We start from the raw sequence: 22,610 nt of genomic DNA, 5'->3' as shown, positions 1-22,610 counted from the left end.
CCGGGGCAACCATTCTCCCGATTTTCACCCGGACAACAATATTAAGGGCGTGCCGTGATGGCACTGCCTTTAGCGTCCGCTTTTTTACCATACAAACAGCGTGCCGGCCCAGTCACATGTTGTATGCGGCTTCTGCATACACACGAAAGTGACTGCAAGACATACTTGATCAACAGCTGTACAGTGTGACCTGTATGGCTGTTGATCAAGTATGTCTTGCAGTCACTTTCGTGTGTATGCAGAAGCCGCATACAACATGTGACTGGGCCGGCAAGCTGTTTGTATGATGAAAAAGCGGACGCTAAAGGCAGTGCCATCACGGCACGCCCTTAATATTGTTGTCCGGGTGAAAATCGGGAGAATGGTTGCCCCGGGACATTTTCGGGAGGGGCACTGAAATTCGGGAGTCTCCCGGAAAAATCGGGGTTGGCAAGTATGACCTTAACTGCCACATAAGTGAACCACTCTTAATTTAAGATTAAAGTACCAATGATTGTCACACACACACTAGATGTGGTGAAATTTGTCCTCTGCATTTGTCTGCATTTGTCTTCCGGGCTACAATATACACCCCCGCTACCACCAAACCCCGCCCCCCCCCAATATCCCAAATTCAAAGGTCTCAAGGTTGGCAAGTATGTTACTATGTTTTCCTTTACTTCAGAGTATATAGTAGAGGTAAACTGATACACATAGGCTTATCATCAGTGGATAACATGCTTTCCATCCATTTTCTACCGCTTATTCCCTTCGGGGTCGCGGGGGACGCTGGAGCCTATCTCAGCTGCAATCGGGCGGAAGGCGGGGTACACCCTGGACAAGTCGCCACCTCATCGCAGGGCCAACACAGATAGACAGACAACATTCACACTCACATTCACACACGAGGGCCAATTTAGTGTTGCCAATCAACCTATCCCCGGAGTACCCGGAGGGAACCCACGCAGTCACGGGGAGAACATGCAAACTCCACACAGAAAGATCCCGAGGCCGGGATTGAACTCACGACTACTCAGGACCTTCGTATTGTGAGGCAGATGCACTAACCCCTCTGCCTAAGTCTTTAAAAACTAGTGACGCCTCTTCTTTCTAACTTTAAATCGAGGGTCTTTAAACGCATCACAGTTATGACAAGTGAAACTTGTCATAACTTTTTACTCTGCTGCCACAGTTAGTTAGATTTATTATGTTTTTACTACTCTTCTACCGCCTCAGATTTGTTCCAAAATGTTTTTTCGTTTAATTGTAGTGTTGTCGTTCTATTTTTTTATTTGAACAATGTAACTTTAGGCAAGTAAGTTGCAAGCAGCCCCTTTAACTCGAGTTAACTTGGCTTTACGCCTGATTTGTATGGTTTTATGCACCAATGAATGTTAACAATAAAATTGGTTTAACTTGTTTGCCTCTTTTAAAAAACGGTGTACATTAACAGTGGTTAACTATTTTTTTACCCTTGTTTGACTTGCATTCAGCCTGTTTTAATGGATTTGTGTAATCATGTTTACATTAAGAGTGGTTCACTTATGTGGCAGTTAAGGTTACCATGTTTTCCTTTACTTCAGAGTATATAGTAGAGGTAAACTGATACACATAGGTTTATCATCAGTGGATAACGTGTTTTATTATTAGTTAAAGGCCTACTGAAACCCACTACTACCGACCACGCAGTCTGATAGTTTATATATCAATGATGAAATCTTAACATTGCAACACATGCCAATACGGCCGGGTTAACTTATAAAGTGACATTTAAAATTTCCCGGGAAATATCCGGCTGAAACATTGCGGTATGATGACATATGCGTGTGACGTAGTCAGTTTAACGGAAGTTATGGTACCCCGTAGAATCCTATACAAAAAGCTCTGTTTTCATTTCATAATTCCACAGTATTCTGGACATCTTTTGCAATTTGTTTAATGAACAATGAAGGCTGCAAAGAAGACAGTTGTAGGTGGGATCGGTGTATTAGCAGCGGACTACAGCAACACAACCAGGAGGACTTTGTTGGAGAGCAGACGCGCTAGCCGGCGACCTCACCTTGACTTCCTACGTCTCCGGGCCGCCAAACGCATCGGGTGAAGTCCTTCGTCCTTCCGCCGATCGCTGGAACGCAGGTGAGCACGGGTGTTGATGAGCAGATGAGGGCTGGCTGGCGTAGGTGGAGAGCTAATGTTTTTAGCATAGCTCTGTGCGGTCCGGTTGCTAAGTTAGCTTCAATGGCGTCGTTAGCACAGCATTGTTAACCTTCGCCAGCCTGGAAAGCATTAACCGTGTATTTACATGTCCACGGTTTAATAGTATTGTTGATTTTCTATCTATCCTTCCAGTCAGGGGTTTATTTTTTTGTTTCTATATGCAGTTAAAGCACGATGCTATCACGTTAGCTCGTAGCTAAAGCGTTTCGCCGATGTATTGTCGTGGAGATAAAAGGCACTGAATGTCCATTTCGCGTTCTCGACTCTCATTTTCAAGAGGATATAGTATCCGAGGTGGTTTAAAATACAAATCCGTGATCCACAATAGAAAAAGGAGAGAGTGTGGAATCCAATGAGCCAGCTTGTACCTAAGTTACGGTCAGAGCGAAAAAAAATATGTATTTCACTGCATTCTAGTCCGTCACTCTAACGTTCCTCGTCCACGAATCTTTCATCCTTGCTCAAATTAATGGGGTAATGGTCCGAATTGCTCTAGCTGCGTTGAAAACAATAGGAAAATATGAGGGAGTGAACAACTGACAACGTCACGCTACTTCCGGTAGGGGCAAGTGTTTTTTTTATCAGAGACCAAAAGTTGCGAACTTTATCGACGTTGTTCTTTACTAAATCCTTTCAGCAAAAATATGGCAATATCGCAAAATGATCAAGTATGACACATAGAATGGATCTGCTATTCCCGTTTAAATTAAAAAAAATTCATTTCAGTAGGCCTTTAAGTCTTTAAAAACTAGTGACGCCTCTTCTTTCTAACTTTAATCGAGGGTCTTTGAATGCACAGTAAAAAGTTATGACAAGTTTCACTTGTCATAACTTTTCACTATGCTGCCACAGTTAGATAGATTTATTATGTTTTTACTATTCTTCTACCGCCTCATATTTGTTCCAAAATGTTTTTTCATTTAATTGTAGTGTTGTCGTTCTATTTTTTGTATTTGAACAATGTAACTTTAGGCAAGTAAGTTGCAAACAGCCCCTTTAACTCGAGTTAACTTGGCGTTACGCCTGATTTGTATGGTTTTATGCATCAATGAATGTTAACAATAAAATTGGTTACCTTGTTTGCCTTTTTTAAAAATCGGTGTACATTAACAGTGGTTAACTATTTTTTTACACTTGTTTGACTTGCATTCAGCCTGTTTTAATGGATTTGTGTAATCATGTTTACATTAACAGTGGTTCACTTATGTGGCAGTTAAGGTCATACTTGCCAACCCTCCCGATTTTTCCGGGAGACTCCCGAATTTCAGTGCCCCTCCCGAAAATCTCCCGGGGCAACCATTCTCCCGGTTTTCACCCGGACAACAATATTAAGGGCGTGCCGTGATGGCACTGCCTTTAGCGTGCCGGCCCAGTCACATGTTGTATGCGGCTTCTGCATACACACGAAAGTGACTGCAAGACATACTTGATCAACAGCCATACAGGTCACACTGAGGGTGGGCATTTAAACAACTTTAACACTGTTACAAATATGCGCCACACTGTGAACCCACACCAAACAAGAATGACAAACACATTTCGGGAGAACATCCGCACCGTAACACAACATAAACACAACAGAACAAATACCCAGAATCCCTTGCATCCCTAACTCTTCCAGGCTACAATATACACCCCCGCCCCCCCCCAATCTCCCAAATTCGAAGGTCTTAAGGTTGGAAAGTATGATTAAGGTTACTATGTTTTCCTTTACTTCAGAGTATATAGTAGAGGTAAACTGATACACATAGGTTTATCATCAGTGGAAAACGTGTTATTAGTTAAGTCTTTAAAAACAAGTGATGCCTCTTCTTTCTAACTTTAAATTGAGGGTCTTTGAACGCATCACAGTTATGACAAGTGAAACTTGTCATAACTTTTTACTATGCTGCCACAGTTAGATTTATTATGTTTTTACTATTCTTCTACCGCCTCATATTTGTTCCAAAATGTTTTTTCGTTTAATTGTAGTGTTGTCGTTCTATTTTTTTTATTTGAAAAATGTAACTTTAGGCAAGTAAGTTGCAAGCAGCCCCTTTAACTCGAGTTAACTTGGTGTTACGCCTGATTTGTATGGTTTTATGCATCAATGACTGTTAACAATAAAATTGGTTACCATGTTTGCCTTTTAAAAAAAAACGGTGTACATTAACAGTGGTTAACTATTTTTTTACACTTGTTTGACTTGCATTCAGCCTGTTTTAATGGATTTGTGTAATCATGTTTACATTAAGAGTGGTTCACTTACACTACCGTTCAAAAGTTTGGGGTCACATTGAAATGTCCTTATTTTTGAAGGAAAAGCACTGTACTTTTCAATGAAGATAACTTTAAACTAGTCTTAACTTTAAAGAAATACACTCTATACATTGCTAATGTGGTAAAAGACTATTCTAGCTGCAAATGTCTGGTTTTTGGTGCAATATCTACATAGGTGTATAGAGGCCCATTTCCAGCAACTATCACTCCAGTGTTCTAATGGTACAATGTGTTTGCTCATTGGCTCAGAAGGCTAATTGATGATTAGAAAACCCTAGTGCAATCATGTTCACACATCTGAAAACAGTTTAGCTCGTTACAGAAGCTACAAAACTGACCTTCCTTTGAGCAGATTGAGTTTCTGGAGCATCAATTAAACGCTCAAAATGGCCAGAAAAAGAGAACTTTCATATGAAACTCGACAGTCTATTCTTGTTCTTAGAAATGAAGGCAATTCCACAAAATTGTTTGGGTGACCCCAAACTTTTGAACGGTAGTGTATGTGGCAGTTAAGGTTACCATGTTTTCCTTTACTTCAGAGTATATAGTAGAGGTAAACTGATACACATAGGTTTATCATCAGTGGATAACGTGTTTTATTATTAGTTAAGTCTTTAAAAACTAGTGACGCCTCTTCTTTCTAACTTTAAATCGAGGGTCTTTGAACGCACAGTAAAAAGTTATGACAAGTCAAACTTGTCATAACTTTTTACTATGCTGCCACAGTTAGTTAGATTTATTATGGTGTTACTATTCTTCTATCGCCTCATCTTTGTTGCAAAATGTTGTTTCCTTTAATTGTAGTGTCGTCGTTCTATTTTTTTATTTGAACAATGTAACTTTAGGCAAGTAAGTCGCAAACAGCCCCTTTAACTCGAGTTAACTTGGCGTTACACCTGATTTGCATGGTTTTATGCATCAATGAATGTTAACAATAAAATTGGTTAACTTGTTTGCCTTTTTTAAAAATCGGTGTACATTAACAGTGGTTAACTTTTTTTTTTTTTTTACACTGGTTTGACTTGCATTCAGCCTGTTTTAATGGATTTGTGCAATCATGTTTACATTAAGAGTGGTTCACTTAGGTGGCATTTAAGGTTAAAATGTTATTTATAAGTGTTTGGAAAAAAAAGCAATAAGCGGAAAACAAATTTGTCAGATTTAAAAGGACACTTCTGATATTTGGCAAGGATTTGAAGCATTGTTGTCATTCCTTCTCGCTCCCTCGCCCCTGCTACACCTACACAAACACATTTTGTCCCAAGTTCTTCCCAGTTGTGTGCTAATCCAAAAGTGAAAGTCAGTAGGTGCCTTCGCTCACTTTCATGGAGGTGCAAGGGAAGGGTGTAACTAGTGCCACCATCTTAAAGCCATACAGAACACAACATGTATGGAAACGTACTTCGAAGAACACGCACTAGCTAGTTCGCGGTCATGTGCCGTCCAAAGACTGAGAAGGTGGGTGTTGGCTAACTTTAGGTCGACTTCAAAAAAAAAAAAAAGAAAAGAAAAGTTGAGTAAAGTGAGACGTAACTTACCACTCGAGAGCCCCAACAGTCGACATATGTCTTTGGTGATTTTCATGAGCGCGACCATTCAGCATTATCGTCCCCAAAAGTCTTCCAGACAAATCAAATGTCGCCAATCTACGGACGGTGTGCGCGGAACATCGGGACTATTAAGTGTGTCTGCGGCGGATGAGTCTACTTCCTGACGTGAGCGCTGTCTTAAAGGGACAGTACACCTTTTTTTTTTTTTTTTGACCCCCATAGTTCTCATTCCGCTGCACATTCCGTTTTGATAAGATCATATTTTTGCGGTAGACTTTATCTCTTCACATACAACCACACAGCAGTGGCCGTTGCAACTCTGCTCTTGTATTCAATCAATGTATATTTAATACTGACAATGACATCTTTTTTTTTCCATCACCAAGATGGAAAGAAATCATGTTATCATGTTTTATTTTTACTCTTCTTTCTTTTTAATAGTATTTATTTATTAATTTTATAGGGAAATCATAATACAGGTAATGAGAAAACTAGGGGTGTCTGATAATGGCTTTTTGCCGATATCCCGATATTGTCCAACTCTTAATTACCGTTACCGATATCAACCAATACCGATATATACAGTCGTTGAATTAACACATTATGCCTAATTTGGACAACCAGGTATGGTAAAGATAAGGTCCTTTTTAAAAAAAAAATTATAAAATAAAAAAAGATAAATAAATTAAAAACATTTTCTTGAATAAAAAAGAAAGTAAAACAATATAAAAACAGTTACATAGAAACTAGTAATTAATGAAAATGGGTCAAATTAACTGTTAAAGGTTAGTACTATTAGTGGACCAGCAGCACACACAATCATGTGTGCTTACGGACTGTATCCCTTGCAGACTCTATTGATATATAATGAAGGAACCAGAATATTAATAACAGAAAGAAACAACCCTTTTGTGTGAATGAATGAGTGTAAATGGAGGAGGGAGGTTTTTTGGGTTGGTGTACTAATTGTAAGTGTATCTTGTGTTTTTTATGTTGATTTAATAAAAATAAAGTTGGTAGAGTGGCCGTGCCAGCAATCGGAGTGTTGCTGGTTACTGGGGTTCAATCCCCACCTTCTACCATCCTAGTCACGTCCGTTGTGTCCTTGGGCAAGACACTTCACCCTTGATCCTGATGGGTGCTGGTTAGCGCCTTGCTTGGCAGCTCCCTCCATCAGTGTGTGAATGTGTGAATGTGGAAATACTGTCAAAGCGCTTTGAGTACCTTGAAGGTAGAAAAGCGCTATACAAGTATAACCCATTTATCATTTAATTTATAAAAAGAAAACGATACCGATAATTTAAAAAAAACGATACCGATAATTTCCGATATCACATTTTAAAGCATTTATCGGCCGATATTATTACATTTCTAGAGAAAACAGACACTTTTTTTTGCCCCCCCTTCCAAAAAATAATATATATATATATATATATATATATATATATATATATATATATATATATATATATATATATATATATATATATATATATATATATATATATATATATATATATATAAAAATAAAAATAAAACAATTACAGAAAAATAATAAAAGTAAAATAATAACACCCCCTCCCGCCCCCCGTCCTACATTTCAGTCACAGTGGGTAGCAATGTACTACCTTCCTCTTCACCACAAATGACGATTTTAGGTTGTCCTGAAGAATTTGGAGATAATCCTCCTTTTTCATTGTTCCATTTACTCTCTGTAAAGCACCAGTTCCATTGGCAGCAAAACAGGCCCAGAGCATAATACCACCACCACCATGCTTGACGGGAGGATTGGTGTTCCTGGGAATAAAGGCCTCACCTTTTCTCCTCCTAACATATTGCTGGGTATTGTGGCCAAACAGCTCAATTTTTGTTTCATCTGACCACAGAACTTTCCTCCAGATGTCCGATGAAACAAAAATTGAGCTGAAAATCATCAGCCCGTAGGTTGGGTCTTGGGCGCAGTTGGGTGTTCCAACAGGACAATGACCCCAAACACATGTCAAAAGTGGTAAAGGAATGGCTAAATCAGGCTAGAATGAAGGTTTTAGAATGGCCTTCCTCAAAGTCTTGACTTAAACATGTGGACAATGCTGAAGAAACAAGTCCATGTCAGAAAACCAACAAATTTAGCTGAACTTCACCAATTTTGTCAAGAGGAGTGGTCAAAAATTCAACCACAAGCTTGTGGATGGCTACCAAAAGCGCCTAATTGCAGTGAAACTTGCCAAGGGACATGTAACCAAATATTAACATTGCTGTATGTATACTTTTGACCCAGCAGATTTGGTCACATTTTCAGTAGACCCATAATAAATTCACAAAAGAACCAAACTGCATGAATGTCTTTAGTGACCAACAAGTATGTGCTCCAATCACTCTATCACAGAGAAATAAGAGTTGTAGAAATGATTGGAAACTCAAGACAGCCATGACTTTATGTTATTTACAAGTGTATGTAAACTTTTGACCACGACTGCATATATACACATACATACATACATATATGCATATATACACACATATACTGTATACATACATACATACTATATGTATATATGTATGTATACATACGTACATATATATATACATATATGTATACATACATATACACACACATTATACATAATAATGCGTAAGAGCACCTATAAAGTTATATTCAAGTCAACTTTATTTAGACACTTTTCATAGCACCCATTGGACCAAGAACCAAATGATCCACATAACGAGGAAACATGATGTGACAGTAAGCAACACGACGATGTGACAATTTGAAAACATAATATTTCAGACAACATCTCATGTAATACAACTTACAGAATACTTAGAATTGTTTTTGTTTTGAACACTAGTACTATAGGAATGTAAGGCAGCATCAAATAAAATCTACAAAACTACAGTAATGATATTGACATTCATATGTCATTGGTAAAAAGGTTCTGTGGTTACCATCTATTAAATCTATGCATTATTAAAATTCGGAGCACAAAATAAACTTCATGGAATTTCATGACAACTGTATAATTATTAATAATCATTAAAAAATAGCTTTCACAGCGTGCACTATTGCACTCAATGATAAGACTTCTGACTAGTTGGCATGTATACACAATCAAGGCTATTCAACTTTAATGTAGTCATATACACTACCGTTCAAAAGTTTGGGGTCACCCAAACAATTTTGTGGAATAGCCTTCATTTCTAAGAACAAGAATAGACTGTCGAGTTTCAGATGAAAGTTCTCTTTTTCTGGCCATTTTGAGCGTTTAATTGACCCCACAAATGTGATGCTCCAGAAACTCAATCTGCTCAAAGGAAGGTCAGTTAGAGCTAAACTGTTTTCAGATGTGTGAACATGATTGCACAAGGGTTTTCTAATAATCAATTAGCCTTCTGAGCCAATGAGCAAACACATTGTACCATTAGAACACTGGAGTAATAGTTGCTGGAAATGGGCCTCTATACACCTATGTAGATATTGCACCAAAAACCAGACATTTGCAGCTAGAATAGTCATTTACCACATTAGCAATGTATAGAGTGTATTTCTTTAAAGTTAAGACTAGTTTAAAGTTATCTTCATTGAAATGTACAGTGCTTTTCCTTAAAAAATAAGGACATTTCAATGTGACCCCAAACTTTTGAACGGTAGTGTAAGTTCTAACAGATATGTAAGAATCATTTAAAATACCATCGGATCAGACTGGAGTAATAAGTGTTTCATGTAATTCATACAACAATTTGTTATTGACGTTTCAGGTCAGCCATGGCGGTAAGAGCAGCGTTCCATCCAGGGGACCCCATCACACCTCCACCTGGGAGCAACCAACAAATTAGTTCATACAGTACCTCGGTTTTAGACACATTTTTACCAAAAATATCCTTTTTCAGTTTTCAATACGAGTAAACACACTTTTTGACTCAGACTCTATGCTTTAAAACTGCAAAATATGCCACCATGGGGCCAAATAAAGTAGCGAGTGCCAGCACTTTGATAAAAAAGGTGAGAGTCTATTTAATTCAAGAAAGAAGTGGTAGCAAAGTACGAAGGTGGTGTCCCGTGGCTCTCAATAAAGGTAAAAGATAGGGTTTTCAAATGTAACGTGTTAATTCATGAGATTAATCACAAAACATTATCGCAGTAATCATGTATAAATGCAGAATAATCGCAGAATTTTTTACAGTCAGTGATCAGATCAATGCATACGTACATGAGTACAATGTGTATTGGTACTCGCCGGAAAATTGTACTTTGAACAAATAAATGACGTGCATTTTTGTAAAACATTTAAAAATATATGACTATAAAATTGTATTTGATTTGAACATGATTAATCAAAATGCAATAGTGTGATTAATCCATCTAAAAAATGTCATTGTTTGTAATAAAAAATTATGTTAAATGTTTATTTATCTATTTAATTGCTCATTTATATGCAGTCTGTATTGTTCACTGCGTGTAAAACAATAATTATTCTCTATTAAAAGTGTTTTGTACTAATATATTCAGGTTTCTAAAAAAGATTGATTTGATTATTTCAGATTAAAAACGAAAACCATCTTTTCATCAACACTTTTTTAAAATTATTATTTTAAAGAACAAATTTATGGAGATTAAATTGTGTCTTTACTACTAAAGCTTCTTTTTGACACTGATTTTGTGCAACTGAATTTTTAACATCAAATTAAGGTGAAAATTCAATGAATAATAATGTGTGTTTAAAAATTCTGTTTTCTAAAATACAGCGTTTCACAATTAAGTGTCATGTGACTGCTAGTTGTACACCCGATTGGCTTCTTCTGATACACGATTTATTACTTCAAGTCTTCATTTACAGAAGTGCTTCTCAATTATTTTCTTAAGATAGTAAGAATTCCCCTCCCCCTCCACACTCTCCCCCGTGACCATAAAGTGTATTTGTCAATAAAATTGTTATAAGTGCACCTCTGCGTAACATTGAATCTTTATTAACATTGAAGAAAAAAATAACTTACAGCAAATAATAGCTTCGTTAACATTATTTTTGGTCTGTTATAGAAGAGATTTAAAGTGCATCAATTTGCCTGAAATAAAAATAAAAACTTTGTACTTATTTAACATATAAAAAATTGCTGACCGACTTGAACAATTTGGTACTGAAAAATTAAATTAAATAAATTCAGTAAATATTAATACATTCCAATTAATCACCATATATAAATCACTTCAACCTACAAAACAACAATATATAAAAACAATTTTTACTGATTTTTCTTTTTTTTTTTTATCCAAATGAGCAAGTCAGGATTAATGACTACAAAGACCACGTTTTGTAGTGCACAATTTTTGTGCACTGAATTTTTATAAACTGAATTTTTAAACATGCATTTTGCTCATGAATTTTATTTCAACAAACTGTTCAGCCTAATTTAGTTGTTTTTTGTTTTTTTTGTTTTTTTTCATTTTATTTTTATTGACATCCAGCATCAGACATTCATATCCATTACATCATATTCACATAAATCATATACCGGTATCTATTGTCTGCCCTAAATGTCAAAATATTTTTTTTTATATCCCACCCATACCACACCCCCCCCCCCCCAAAAAAAAGAACGAAACAACAACAAAAACTAAGTAATATCTACAAATACATCGATTAAATAAACAGAAAAAAAATAAAAAATAATAATAATACATTAATAATAATAATCAGAAATAAAATAACATATAAACAGATACATATATACATACATATATATATATATATATATATATATATATATATATATATATATATATACACATATATATATATATATATATATACACACACACATACACATATATAAATATATATATATATACTGTACATATTTATACATACATACATATAGGCATATATTGGTACCGGTAATCCCTTTTTTAAGCATGATACTACCAGATTCTGATCAAGCACGTTCCCCAGGGTCACACGCCCCCCCCACCCCACCCCCCCCGCCAGGGGAACCCGCCCCACTATTTAAAAAGGACTGATTTAGCGGAAAGTGGATGAATTTGTCTGCACTGAATTTTTACGCATTTAAATTTTAATTATTGAAATGTATTACAATTCAAGCTCCAAAAATTCAGTTAAATAAATCCAGTGTAAAAAAAAAAGCTTGGGTAATATTGACCCAAGCAAATCTAGATACAAACCTGGATGGCTGCCGCTGCCACACAGATACAGCCCTTTAATTGGCGTACGGTAGTCTGAGAGAGCGGGCAAAGGTCGTGCTAGGTACAGCTGGTCCAGTGACATTGATCCGTGAAAGATATTCTGTAAAAAAAAATGGAGATTTTGTAACAAAAATCTTTGTAAGAGTGAAGCAATTCATTGACTTATGGCTCAATGTAACATTCCAACATAAGTGCACATTGAAGTGTATTTACCCCTCCAGTGAGTCCAAAGATTCTTTCCAGGTCAGGTGGAGTCAGGACATCCCTTCCCACCACTGAGTCCTTAAATCCAGGGGCGTATTGTTCCACCCAATTGAATACTAGATGAGGACAAAAAAAACAAGTTCAAATACAATGGAACTTGGATTTCCAAACATAATTGGTTCTTGAACATGGTTCGTAAATCGAAAAGTTCATACAGTGAAGCAAATTTCTCCATAAGAAACAATGTAAATAAGAATAATGGCAAATTTCTCCATAAGAAACAATGTAAATAAGAATAATGGCAAATTTCTCCATAAGAAACAATGTAAATAAGAATAATGGCAAATTTCTCCATAAGAAACAATGTAAATAAGAATAATGGCAAATTTCTCCATAAGAAACAATGTAAATAAAATAATGGTAAATTTCTCCATAAGAAACAATGTAAATAAGAATAATGGAAAATTTCTCCATAAGAAACAATGTAAATAAGAATAATGGAAAATGTCTCCATAAGAAACAATGTAAATAAGAATAATGGCTAATTTCTCCATAAGAAACAATGTAAATAAGAATAATGGCAAATTTCTCCATAAGAAACAATGTAAATAAAAATAATGGTAAATTTCTCCATAAGAAACAATGTAAATAAGAATAATGGAAAATTTCTCCATAAGAAACAATGTAAATAAGAATAATGGAAAATGTCTCCATAAGAAACAATGTAAATAAGAATAATGGCAAATTTCTCCATAACAAACAATGTAAATAAGAATAATGGCACATTTCTCCATAAGAAACAATGTAAATAAGAATAATGGCACATTTCTCCATAAGAAACAATGTAAGTAAGAATAATGGCAAATTTCTCCATAAGAAACAATGTAAATAAGAATAATGGCACATTTCTCCATAAGAAACAATGTAAGTAAGAATAATGGCAAATTTCTCCATAAGAAACAATGTAAATAAGAATAATGGCAAATTTCTCCATAAGAAACAATGTAAATAAGAATAATGGCACATTTCTCCATAAGAAACAATGTAAATAAGAATAATGGCAAATTTCTCCATAAGAAACAATGTAAATAAAAATAATGGCAAATTTCTCCATAAGAAACAATGTAAATAAGAATAATGGCACATTTCTCCATAAGAAACATGAATAATGTGTTCCAGCCTTGACAAAAGTCCATATTTTAGCCAAGGTTTGTATATTTAAACTAGTGTTGTCCCGATACCAATATTTTGGTACAGGTACTGGTAGCAAAATTATTTAGATACTTTTTGGTACTTTTCGATATAAAGGGGGACCACAAAAAATTGCATTATTGGCTTTATTTTAACAAAAAAATCTTACGGTACATTGAACATATGTTTCTGATTGCAAGTTTGTCCTTAAATAAAAGAGTGAACATACAAGACAACTTGTCTTTTATTAGTAAGTAAGCAAACAAAATTATCAATTGTCAAAATTATTAAGGACAAGTGGTAGAAAATGAATTATTAATCTATTTGTTCATTTACTGTTAATATCTGCTTATGTTCTCTTTTAACATGTTCTATCTACACTTCTGTTAAAATGTCATAATCACTTATTCTTCTGTTGTTTGGATGCTTTACATTAGTTTTGGATGATACCACAAATTTGGGTGTCAATCCGATACCAAGTAGTTACAGGATCATACATTGGTCATATTCAAAGTCCTCATGTGTCCAGGGACGTATTTCCTGAGTTTATAAACATAATATAATTTTTTTTTTAAACGAAAGAAGATGTTGTGATGCCAAAAAATGTCGACGTAATCATAGTAGTATCGACTAGATACGCTCCTGTACGTGGTTAGCTCCGAGTTACGAAACAGCTTTATTATGAAGCTGGCTGTGGCGCGTTCTTTCTGACGTCACTTCCTGTGTGGGACAAGGTCTTTCTGGCGTCACTTCCTCTCCGAACTCAGTTTGTAAACGATCGATGGGTCCATACAAAGCTAAGAGCCGGAGATTCAAGAAATACACGGCGCACTTACCCGTGTAAAAAATTATCAAAGGAAGGGAACCTTAAACGATCGTTTAGTGTGGCCGAAACGGGGCTTAGGCTAAATAATTTTTAATGTACACAGGGTCTTAAAGAGGTGCCTTGAGGAACGCCTTAGTTATGTAAATCTCAAGTTTGGACCCAAGTGTTCTATGTTTGCCAGCAAGGTTAAAATGTCAATGCAAGTATCTACCAATGTGTTTACACTGGTCCAGGTTCCTCTATACCAGTGTTTTTCAACCTTTTTTGAGCCAAGGCACATTTTTTTCATTGAAAAAGTCCTGAGGCACACCACCAGCAGAAATCATTAAAGAACGAAACTCAATAAAAAGTCGTTCTCGCAATTGTTGGATATGAATTTAAACCATAAACAAGCATGCATCACTATAGCTCTTGTCTCAAAGTAGGTGTACTGTCACCACCTGTCACATCACGCCGTGACTTATTTGGAGTTTTTTTCGTGTTTTTCTGTGAGTAGTGTTTTAGTCCTTCTCTTGCGCTCCTATTTTGGTGTTTTTTCCTGTTTTTTTGGTATTTTCCTGTTGCAGTTTCATGTCTTCCTCGAGCGCTATTCTCCACACCTGCTTTGTTTCCGCAATCCAGACTACTATTTAAGTTGCGCGGACACTCTCCTTCTTTGTGTGGATATTGTTGATTGTCATGTCATGTACGGAGGTACTTTGTGGACGCCGTCTCTGCTCCACACACACTGTAAGTCTTTGCTGTCATCCAGCATTTTGTGTTTTGTTTACTTTGCAGCCAGTTCAGTTTTAGTTTCGTTTGGCATAGCCTTCCCTAAACTTCAATGCCTTTACTTTTTGGTTTAAGCATAAGATACCTTATTACCTGCACGCTGCTTCCCGCTGTCGTCTGCATATTCTGATCATGACACAACGTGTTCCCGACATCTACAAAGCAATAGGCTACCGGCTGCCACCTACTGATATTGAAGAGTATTACATGGTTACTCTGCCGAGCTCTAGACAGTACAGACACTCAACAACGGCACATTATTTACGGATTATAATTACTTGTGTGCAAAAAATATTTTTAACCCAATGAGGTGAAATGACTTAATCTCCCACGGCACACCAGACTGTATTTCACGGCACAGTGGTTGAAAAACTCTGCTCTATACAACAGGAGCATTCTAGTGTTTTTATAAATTTGCTTCAAGTTTTGAACTGAACTTGGTATGGCGTCATTCTGATAGGCTGTCAGTATTTCTCACCAGTATCTGCGAAGGCCTCTCTGTCCTGCTCAGTCCACTCTCTGCCCTCGATGTGGAAGGGGGTGAACTGTGTGAACAGTGACACCACGTGGCAGCCAGAGGGAGCCAGTGTGGAGTCCAGCACAGACGGTATGGTCATCTCGATCATGGGCCTGAAGAATCAGTATGACGTTCAGAAGCGACCATTGCGAAGGCAATTTAAATATGGGATAAAAGTGTGTGCCTTGTTGAAGGGCGTCCATTCATGGCCTCTTTGTAGGCCGTCTCCAGTAGGTCCACACTTTCACAGTTCAAGTGAATGGAGCACTGATGGTGGGGTCCTGGTTTGTTGTCAGGTGTCGGGGCCGCCAGGAAGTTGGGCAGCTTGTTCACTGCCACTGGTAGAAACACAGAGGACAAAACTTTTCAACAACTTCAGACAATTGGTATAAAGTTTATATGTTTATAAAATAAACTGGTTTATGCAATTCCACAAACATGCTGTCAATTAGTACCACTTCACCTTCGCAGTGAAAAATGTAAACCAGAGTGGACCAAAATGTGGGACGTTTTTTTAAAAGCCAGCATGTGTGATGGTATGGGGGTGTATTAGTGCCCAAGGCATGGGTAACTTACACATCTGTGAAGGCACCATTAATGCTGAAATGTACATGAAGGTTTTGGAGCAACATATGTTGCCATCCAAGCAACAATATCATGGACGCCCCTGCTTATTTCAGCAAGACAATGCCAAGCCACGTGTTACAACAGTGTGGCTTCGTAGTAAAAGAGTGTGGGTACTAGACTGGCCTGCCTGTAGTCCAGACCTGTCTCCCATTGGAAATGTGTGGCGCAATATGAAGCCTAAAATACCACAACGGAGACCCCGGACCATTAAACAACTTTAAAGGCCTACTGAAATGAAATGTTTTTATTTAAACGGGGATAGCAGATCCGTTCTATGTGTCATACTTGATCATTTCGCGATATTGCCATATTTTTGCTGAAAGGATTTAGTAGAGAACATCGACGATAAAGTTGCAACTTTTGCTCGCTGATAAAAAAAGCCTTGCCTGTACCGGAAGTAGCGTGAAGTCACCGAAGGAAGGACTTCTCACAATTCCCCATTGTTTACAATGGAGCGAGAGAGATTCGGACCGAGAAAGCGACGATTACCCCATTAATTTGAGCGAGGATGAAAGATTCGTGGATGAGGAACGTTAGAGTGAAGGATTAGAATGCAGTGCAAGACATATCTTTTCTCGCTCTGACCGTAACTTAGGTACAAGCTGGCTCATTGGATTCCACACTCTCTCCTTTTTCTATTGTGGATCACGGATTTGTATTTTAAACCACCTCGGATACTATATCCTCTTGAAAATGAGAGTCGAGAACGCGAAATGGACAATCACAGTGACTTTTATCCCCACGACAATACATCGGCGAAACACTTTAGCTACGAGCTAACGTGATAGCATCGTGCTTAAATGCATATAGAAACAAAAGAAATAAATCCCTGACTGGAAGGATAGATAGAAAATCAACAATACTATTAAACCATGGACAGGTAAATACACGGTTAATGCTTTCCAGGCTGGCGAGGGTTAACAATGCTGTTGCTAACGACGCCATTGAAGCTAACTTAGCAACCGGACCTCACAGAGCTATGATAAAAACATTAGCTCTCCACCTACACCAGCCAGCCCTCATCTGCTCATCAACACCCGTGCTCACCTGCGTTTCAGCGATCGACGGTGCGACGAAGGACTTCACCCGATCACAGATGCGGTTGGCGGCTCGGAGACGGAGGAAGTTAAGGTTAGTTCGCCGGCTAGCGCGTCTGCTATCCATCTCTCAGTCCTCCTGGCTGTGTTGCTGTAGTCCGCCGCTAATACACCGATCCCACCTACAACTTTCTTATTTGCAGTCTCCATTGTTCATTAAACAAATTGCAAAAGATTCACCAACAAAAATGTCCAGAATACTATAGAATTATGAGATGAAAACAGAGCTATTTTGTATTGTTTTCAATGGGGTACCGATACTTCTGTTTCACTGGTTACGTCACGCGCATACGTCATCATCCAAAGACGTTTTCAACCGGAAGTTTAGCGGGAAATTTAAAATTGCACTTTATAAGTTAACCCGGCCGTATTGGCATGTGTTGCAATGTTAAGATTTCATCATTGATATATAAACTATCAGACTGCGTGGTCGGTAGTAGTGGGTTTCAGTAGGCCTTTAAGCTGTACATCAAGCAAGAATGGGAAAGAATTCCACCTGAAAAGCTTCAAAAATTGGTCTCCTCAGTTCCCAAATGTTAACTGAGTGTTTTTAAAAGGAAAGGCCATATAACACAGTGGTAAAAATACCCCTGTGCCAACTTTTTTGCAATGTGTTGCTGCCATTAAATTCTAAATTAATGATTATTTGCAAAAAAAAACAACACTTTTCTCAGTTCGAACATTAGGTATCTTGTCTTTGCAGTCTATTCAATTGAATATAAGTAGAAAAGGATTTGCAAATCATTGTATTCTGTTTTTATTTACAATTTACACAACGTGCCAACTTCACTGGTTATGGGTTCTGTATACATTTATCCATCCATCCATCCATGCATTTTCTACCGCTTGTCCCGTTCGGGGTCGCGGGGGGTGCTGGAGCCTATCTCAGCTACAATCGGGCGGAAGGCGGGGTACACCCTGGACAAGTCGCCACCTCATCGCAGGGCCAACACAGATAGACAGACAACATTCACACTCAAATCACGAATTGTAAATGAAGTATAGTTGGCGCTTTTTGAATTGGTTATTTATTGGATTATATGGGCGATATAGTGGAGCTCCCATTGGCTCCAATGTAAGCAGACTTTTATTTATGTTTAGTTACAAATAAAAATGCATTTATTTTTTCTAAATCCATCCGTCATCATACACATATATACACACTCACACACATTGATACATACACTACCGTTCAAAAGTTTGGGGTCACCCAAACAATTTTGTGGAATATCCTTCATTTCTAAGAACAAGAATAGACTGTCGAGTTTCAGATGAAAGTTCTCTTTTTCTGGCCATTTTGAGCGTTTAATTGACCCCACAAATGTGATGCTCCAGAAACTCAATCTGCTCAAAGGAAGGTCAGTTTTGTAGCTTCTGTAACGAGCTAAACTGTTTTCAGATGTGTGAACATGATTGCACAAGGGTTTTCTAATCATCAATTAGCCTTCTGAGCCAATGAGCAAACACATTGTACCATTAGAACACTGGAGTGACAGTTGCTGGAAATGGGCCTCTATACACCTATGTAGATATTGCACCAAAAACCAGACATTTGCAGCTAGAATAGTCATTTACCACTTTAGCAATGTATAAAGTGTACCTCTTTAAAGTTAAGACTAGTTTAAAGTTATCTTCATTGAAAAATAAGGACATTTTAATGTGACCCCAAACTTTTGAACGGTAGTGTACATATATATATATATATATACACACATATATAATGTACATATACATACATACATATAGGGACAGGAATTCATAAGATCCCTATATATACTGTATATATATTTTTTTTTTCCGGTTCAGATTCCACAGGTTGATCTGTAATGTATTTGAGCTCAGTAGGACAAATGTTTACCATTGATCTTGGTGACAGGTGAGGTGTGGTCTATTTGATCGACAGCTTTCAGGAATGCTGGAGAAAGGGCACTCTATACAAAAAGCAAACACACAGGGAGTGAGACAAAAATGGTAGGCTGTGGTCAACAGTGTATTTCATCACCTGTGGTGTGAGGTTTTTAAAGGTGACATACGGAGTCGCGTTCGAGAGAACAATCCTACTATGAATTTCCATGCCGTCCTTCAATGCCACTCCTTTCGCAGCGCCGCGTGAGTCAACCAGGACCTGTTCTACATCCTGCAAATGACACATTGTTCATGAGAAAAGTCGACAATAGGTGTAATTAAAAGTTTTGCAAAAAAGGCGGATGCCTTTCTAAACAAAAACAAATTGCCTTCTCAGTGAAAATATCTGCACCATAGGACCGAGCAGAGTTGGCCAAAGCCTTGGCCACGCCTCCCATGCCTCCTTCCACGTACCCCCACGCTCCCTTCTCCTTCTCCAACTCGCCCATCACATGATGCAAGAGAACATACCTGCAAAAAGTAACAATAAAGTAAAAAATTAACATGGATCTTGCATTGGGTTTTTTTCAAACTGTTTTACAGTCAAATCCTTGCTGGTGCAGGGTGCATTGTGGGCTGGAGACGTTAGAGGGCGGAGTCTAGTTTTTATTACACCTTCAAAATGCTGCATGTCGTTAAAATGATCTCAGAAGTAAAGAAAAGGCAATGCGCTGTCACGGTAATTGAGGTCAGTATTGTGAAAACAGAAGTGAAAACAACAACCCCACTTGATTGGTTCTATTTTGGCTTTTATCCTTTTCAAGTCAAGAAAATAGTAATTAAAATATATTTGAAATTTTTAAAAAAAGTGAAACAAAACTACACTTTGTAAAGATATATATTTTCGTGCTGTCGAATTACATTTTTTCATCAGAATAATGTATATATATATACATACACACATGTATATACAGTATATATATATATACAGTCGTGGTCAAAAGTTTACATACACTTGTAAAGAACATAATGTCATGGCTGTCTTGAGTTTCCAATAATTTCTACAACTCTTTTTTTTTTGTGATAGAGTGATTGGAGCACATACTTGTTGGTCACAAAAAACATTCATGAAGTTTGGTTCTTTTATGAATTTATTATGGGTCTACTGAAAATGTGACCAAAAGTATATATACAGCAATGTTAATATTTGGTTACATGTCCCTTGGTAAGTTTCACTGCAATAAGGTGCTTTTGGTAGCCATCCACAAGCTTCTGCTTGAATTTTTGAACACTCCTCCTGACAAAATTGGTGCAGTTCAGCTAAATTTGTTGGTTTTCTGACATGGACTTGTTTCTTCAGCATTGTCCACACGTTTAAGTCAGGACTTTGGGAAGGCCATTCTAAAACCTTAATTCTAGCCTGATTTAGCCATTCCTTTACCACTTTTGACGTGTGTTTGAGGTCATTGTCCACCCAACTGCGCCCAAGACCCAACCTCCGGGCTGATGATTTTAGGTTGTCCTGAAGAATTTGGAGGTTTTTCTTTGTCCCATTTACTCTCTGTAAAGCACCAGTTCCATTGGCAGCAAAACAGGCCCGGAGCATAATACTACAACCACCATGCTTGACGGTAGGCATGGTGTTCCTGGGATTAAAGGCCTCACCTTTTCTCCTCCAAACATATTGCTGGGTATTGTGGCCAAACAGCTCCATTTTTGTTTTATCTGACATCACATGGACAAAGATAAGACTTTCTGGAGGAAAGTTCTGTGGTCGCTTTTTATCGCTGTTTATATGTGCCGGGTCAAATTTCCGTCCCCGTTTATCTTCAAAGTAATGAACTTTCCGGTAAAATTTCTTAAATTTTGATTTGCCGAAAGTTTTATCAATCACAAATACTGCCTCAGTTTGCACTCGGACAACTTTGTTTTCTTTTGTATTATTTTTTAAAATTAATTAAGTAACGTTTATGACAACCTTTTTTTCAAAACACTATATAGAATGTGAGATATAACAGGATAATGCATACATTTATCATTTGTTTTGTTTTGTTATGACTTGATGGGGTCCCCGGGACCCCGTTTTGAAAATTCCTGAATTCCTGAAAACATAGTAAGTAAGTCCATCTTTAACAAGAACACGCCGCCTCACCCACTACCAGGATTGCTGGGGCTGGTCATGGCTCCAATGACGGCGTCAGTAGCCAGCGTTGCAATCAACGGCTCCGACTCAAACCACCGATTGAGGATCTAACATAAAAACAACACAAGCAGTGATGCCATCCAGGGACAACGGTACAATTAAGGCAGACAATTGGGACAAACCTTCATGATTGGGGCTGTTGTGATCTCATAAAAGTCTGGAATGTTTCTGCCCAGTTTCAGCCCTTGAAAAAGACACACTTTGACTCGACCTTCCATCTCTCCAGTCATGTCCCACGCTAGCTACGCACCACATTTGACGACGGGCTTCAGTGTTTTGGCTGCAGCCAGCCTCTTCCGCCACGAGCCGCTTGTGATGCCTGGAATGTCGACAGGGGGGGCATCCAGGAGGGGGTGGATGGCGGCTGCCAGCTTCTCAAGATACAAAACAAAACCTGAAAACGCCTGGGTGCCAGACGAGGACGAGATGACTTAGAGCAGGGATCTTCAACGTTTTTCCAGACCAAGCACCCCCAAACTGATGGAAAGAAGGAGCGGGTATCCCTACTTACAGTATATATCTTGTATTCAAGTATGATTGTATTTTACATTAAACTGGTCCTGTTTTTGTTTTTGTGCAATACTAACGATATTCAAATAACAGTATTGTGCTGCTAATAGCTACGTGGCAACGAGCACTCTAATCATGAATATAATAATATATTATAATATAATTATTTATTCATGTTCAACTACATGACAGTGGAGTAGAACTAGCGCGTTAATTAAAGAGCACCAATTGCTAACTGACAACTAGAGTGCTAATTGCTAGCTATCTTAAACACTAACATGAATATAATAATATATTTATGTTTAACTACATGACAGTGGAGTAGAACTAGCGCGTTAATTGCTAGTTAACAAATAGGGCGTTAATTGCTAGCTGATAACTGGAGCGTTAATCGCTAGATGACAACTAGTGTGCTGGTCGCTAGCTGACAACTAATGTGCTAATTACTAGCTGACATTCAGCGTGCGAATCCCTAACTGACAACAAGCGCGTCAATTGCTAGCTGACGACTTAAGTGTTAATTGCTAGCTGACAACTAGAGCACTAATCGCTAGCTGAGAACAAACGTGCTAGACACTAGCTGGCAACTAACGTACTAATAGCTAGTTGGCAACAAGC

The 22,610-nt window shown here is 37.7% G+C and overlaps 2 protein-coding genes across 4 annotated transcripts in view; both read right to left on the bottom strand.

Moving 5' to 3' along the window:
* zgc:123010 (uncharacterized protein LOC641500 homolog) overlaps positions 1-6,176 on the bottom strand; it is a 57,317-nt gene extending 51,141 nt beyond the window's left edge. For all 3 annotated transcript variants that reach the window (XM_062058179.1, XM_062058180.1, XM_062058181.1), the window contains exon 1: positions 5,994-6,176. In XM_062058179.1, coding sequence (XP_061914163.1) covers positions 5,994-6,051 — 58 coding nt within the window. In that variant the 5' untranslated portion in view covers positions 6,052-6,176. The remainder of the gene's footprint in view (positions 1-5,993) is intronic.
* A 2,593-nt stretch (positions 6,177-8,769) lies between these two features.
* The window catches only part of pyroxd2 (pyridine nucleotide-disulphide oxidoreductase domain 2), a 39,892-nt gene continuing 26,051 nt past the window's right edge, over positions 8,770-22,610 (bottom strand). The window contains exons 7-17 of the mRNA XM_062058174.1: positions 21,733-21,886; positions 21,605-21,666; positions 21,432-21,529; positions 19,669-19,810; positions 19,437-19,571; positions 19,293-19,365; positions 15,895-16,048; positions 15,672-15,823; positions 12,415-12,521; positions 12,181-12,301; positions 8,770-9,817 (exon numbers count right to left, since the gene is read on the bottom strand). Coding sequence (XP_061914158.1) covers positions 9,747-9,817; positions 12,181-12,301; positions 12,415-12,521; positions 15,672-15,823; positions 15,895-16,048; positions 19,293-19,365; positions 19,437-19,571; positions 19,669-19,810; positions 21,432-21,529; positions 21,605-21,666; positions 21,733-21,886 — 1,269 coding nt within the window. The 3' untranslated portion in view covers positions 8,770-9,746. The remainder of the gene's footprint in view (positions 9,818-12,180; positions 12,302-12,414; positions 12,522-15,671; positions 15,824-15,894; positions 16,049-19,292; positions 19,366-19,436; positions 19,572-19,668; positions 19,811-21,431; positions 21,530-21,604; positions 21,667-21,732; positions 21,887-22,610) is intronic.

The sequence above is a fragment of the Entelurus aequoreus genome, linkage group LG09 (genome assembly GCF_033978785.1).
Source record: "Entelurus aequoreus isolate RoL-2023_Sb linkage group LG09, RoL_Eaeq_v1.1, whole genome shotgun sequence".
NCBI lineage: Eukaryota > Metazoa > Chordata > Actinopteri > Syngnathiformes > Syngnathidae > Entelurus > Entelurus aequoreus.
The sequence above is the reverse complement of the archived record's forward strand: the minus strand, read 5'-3'. Positions and strand labels throughout refer to the sequence as shown.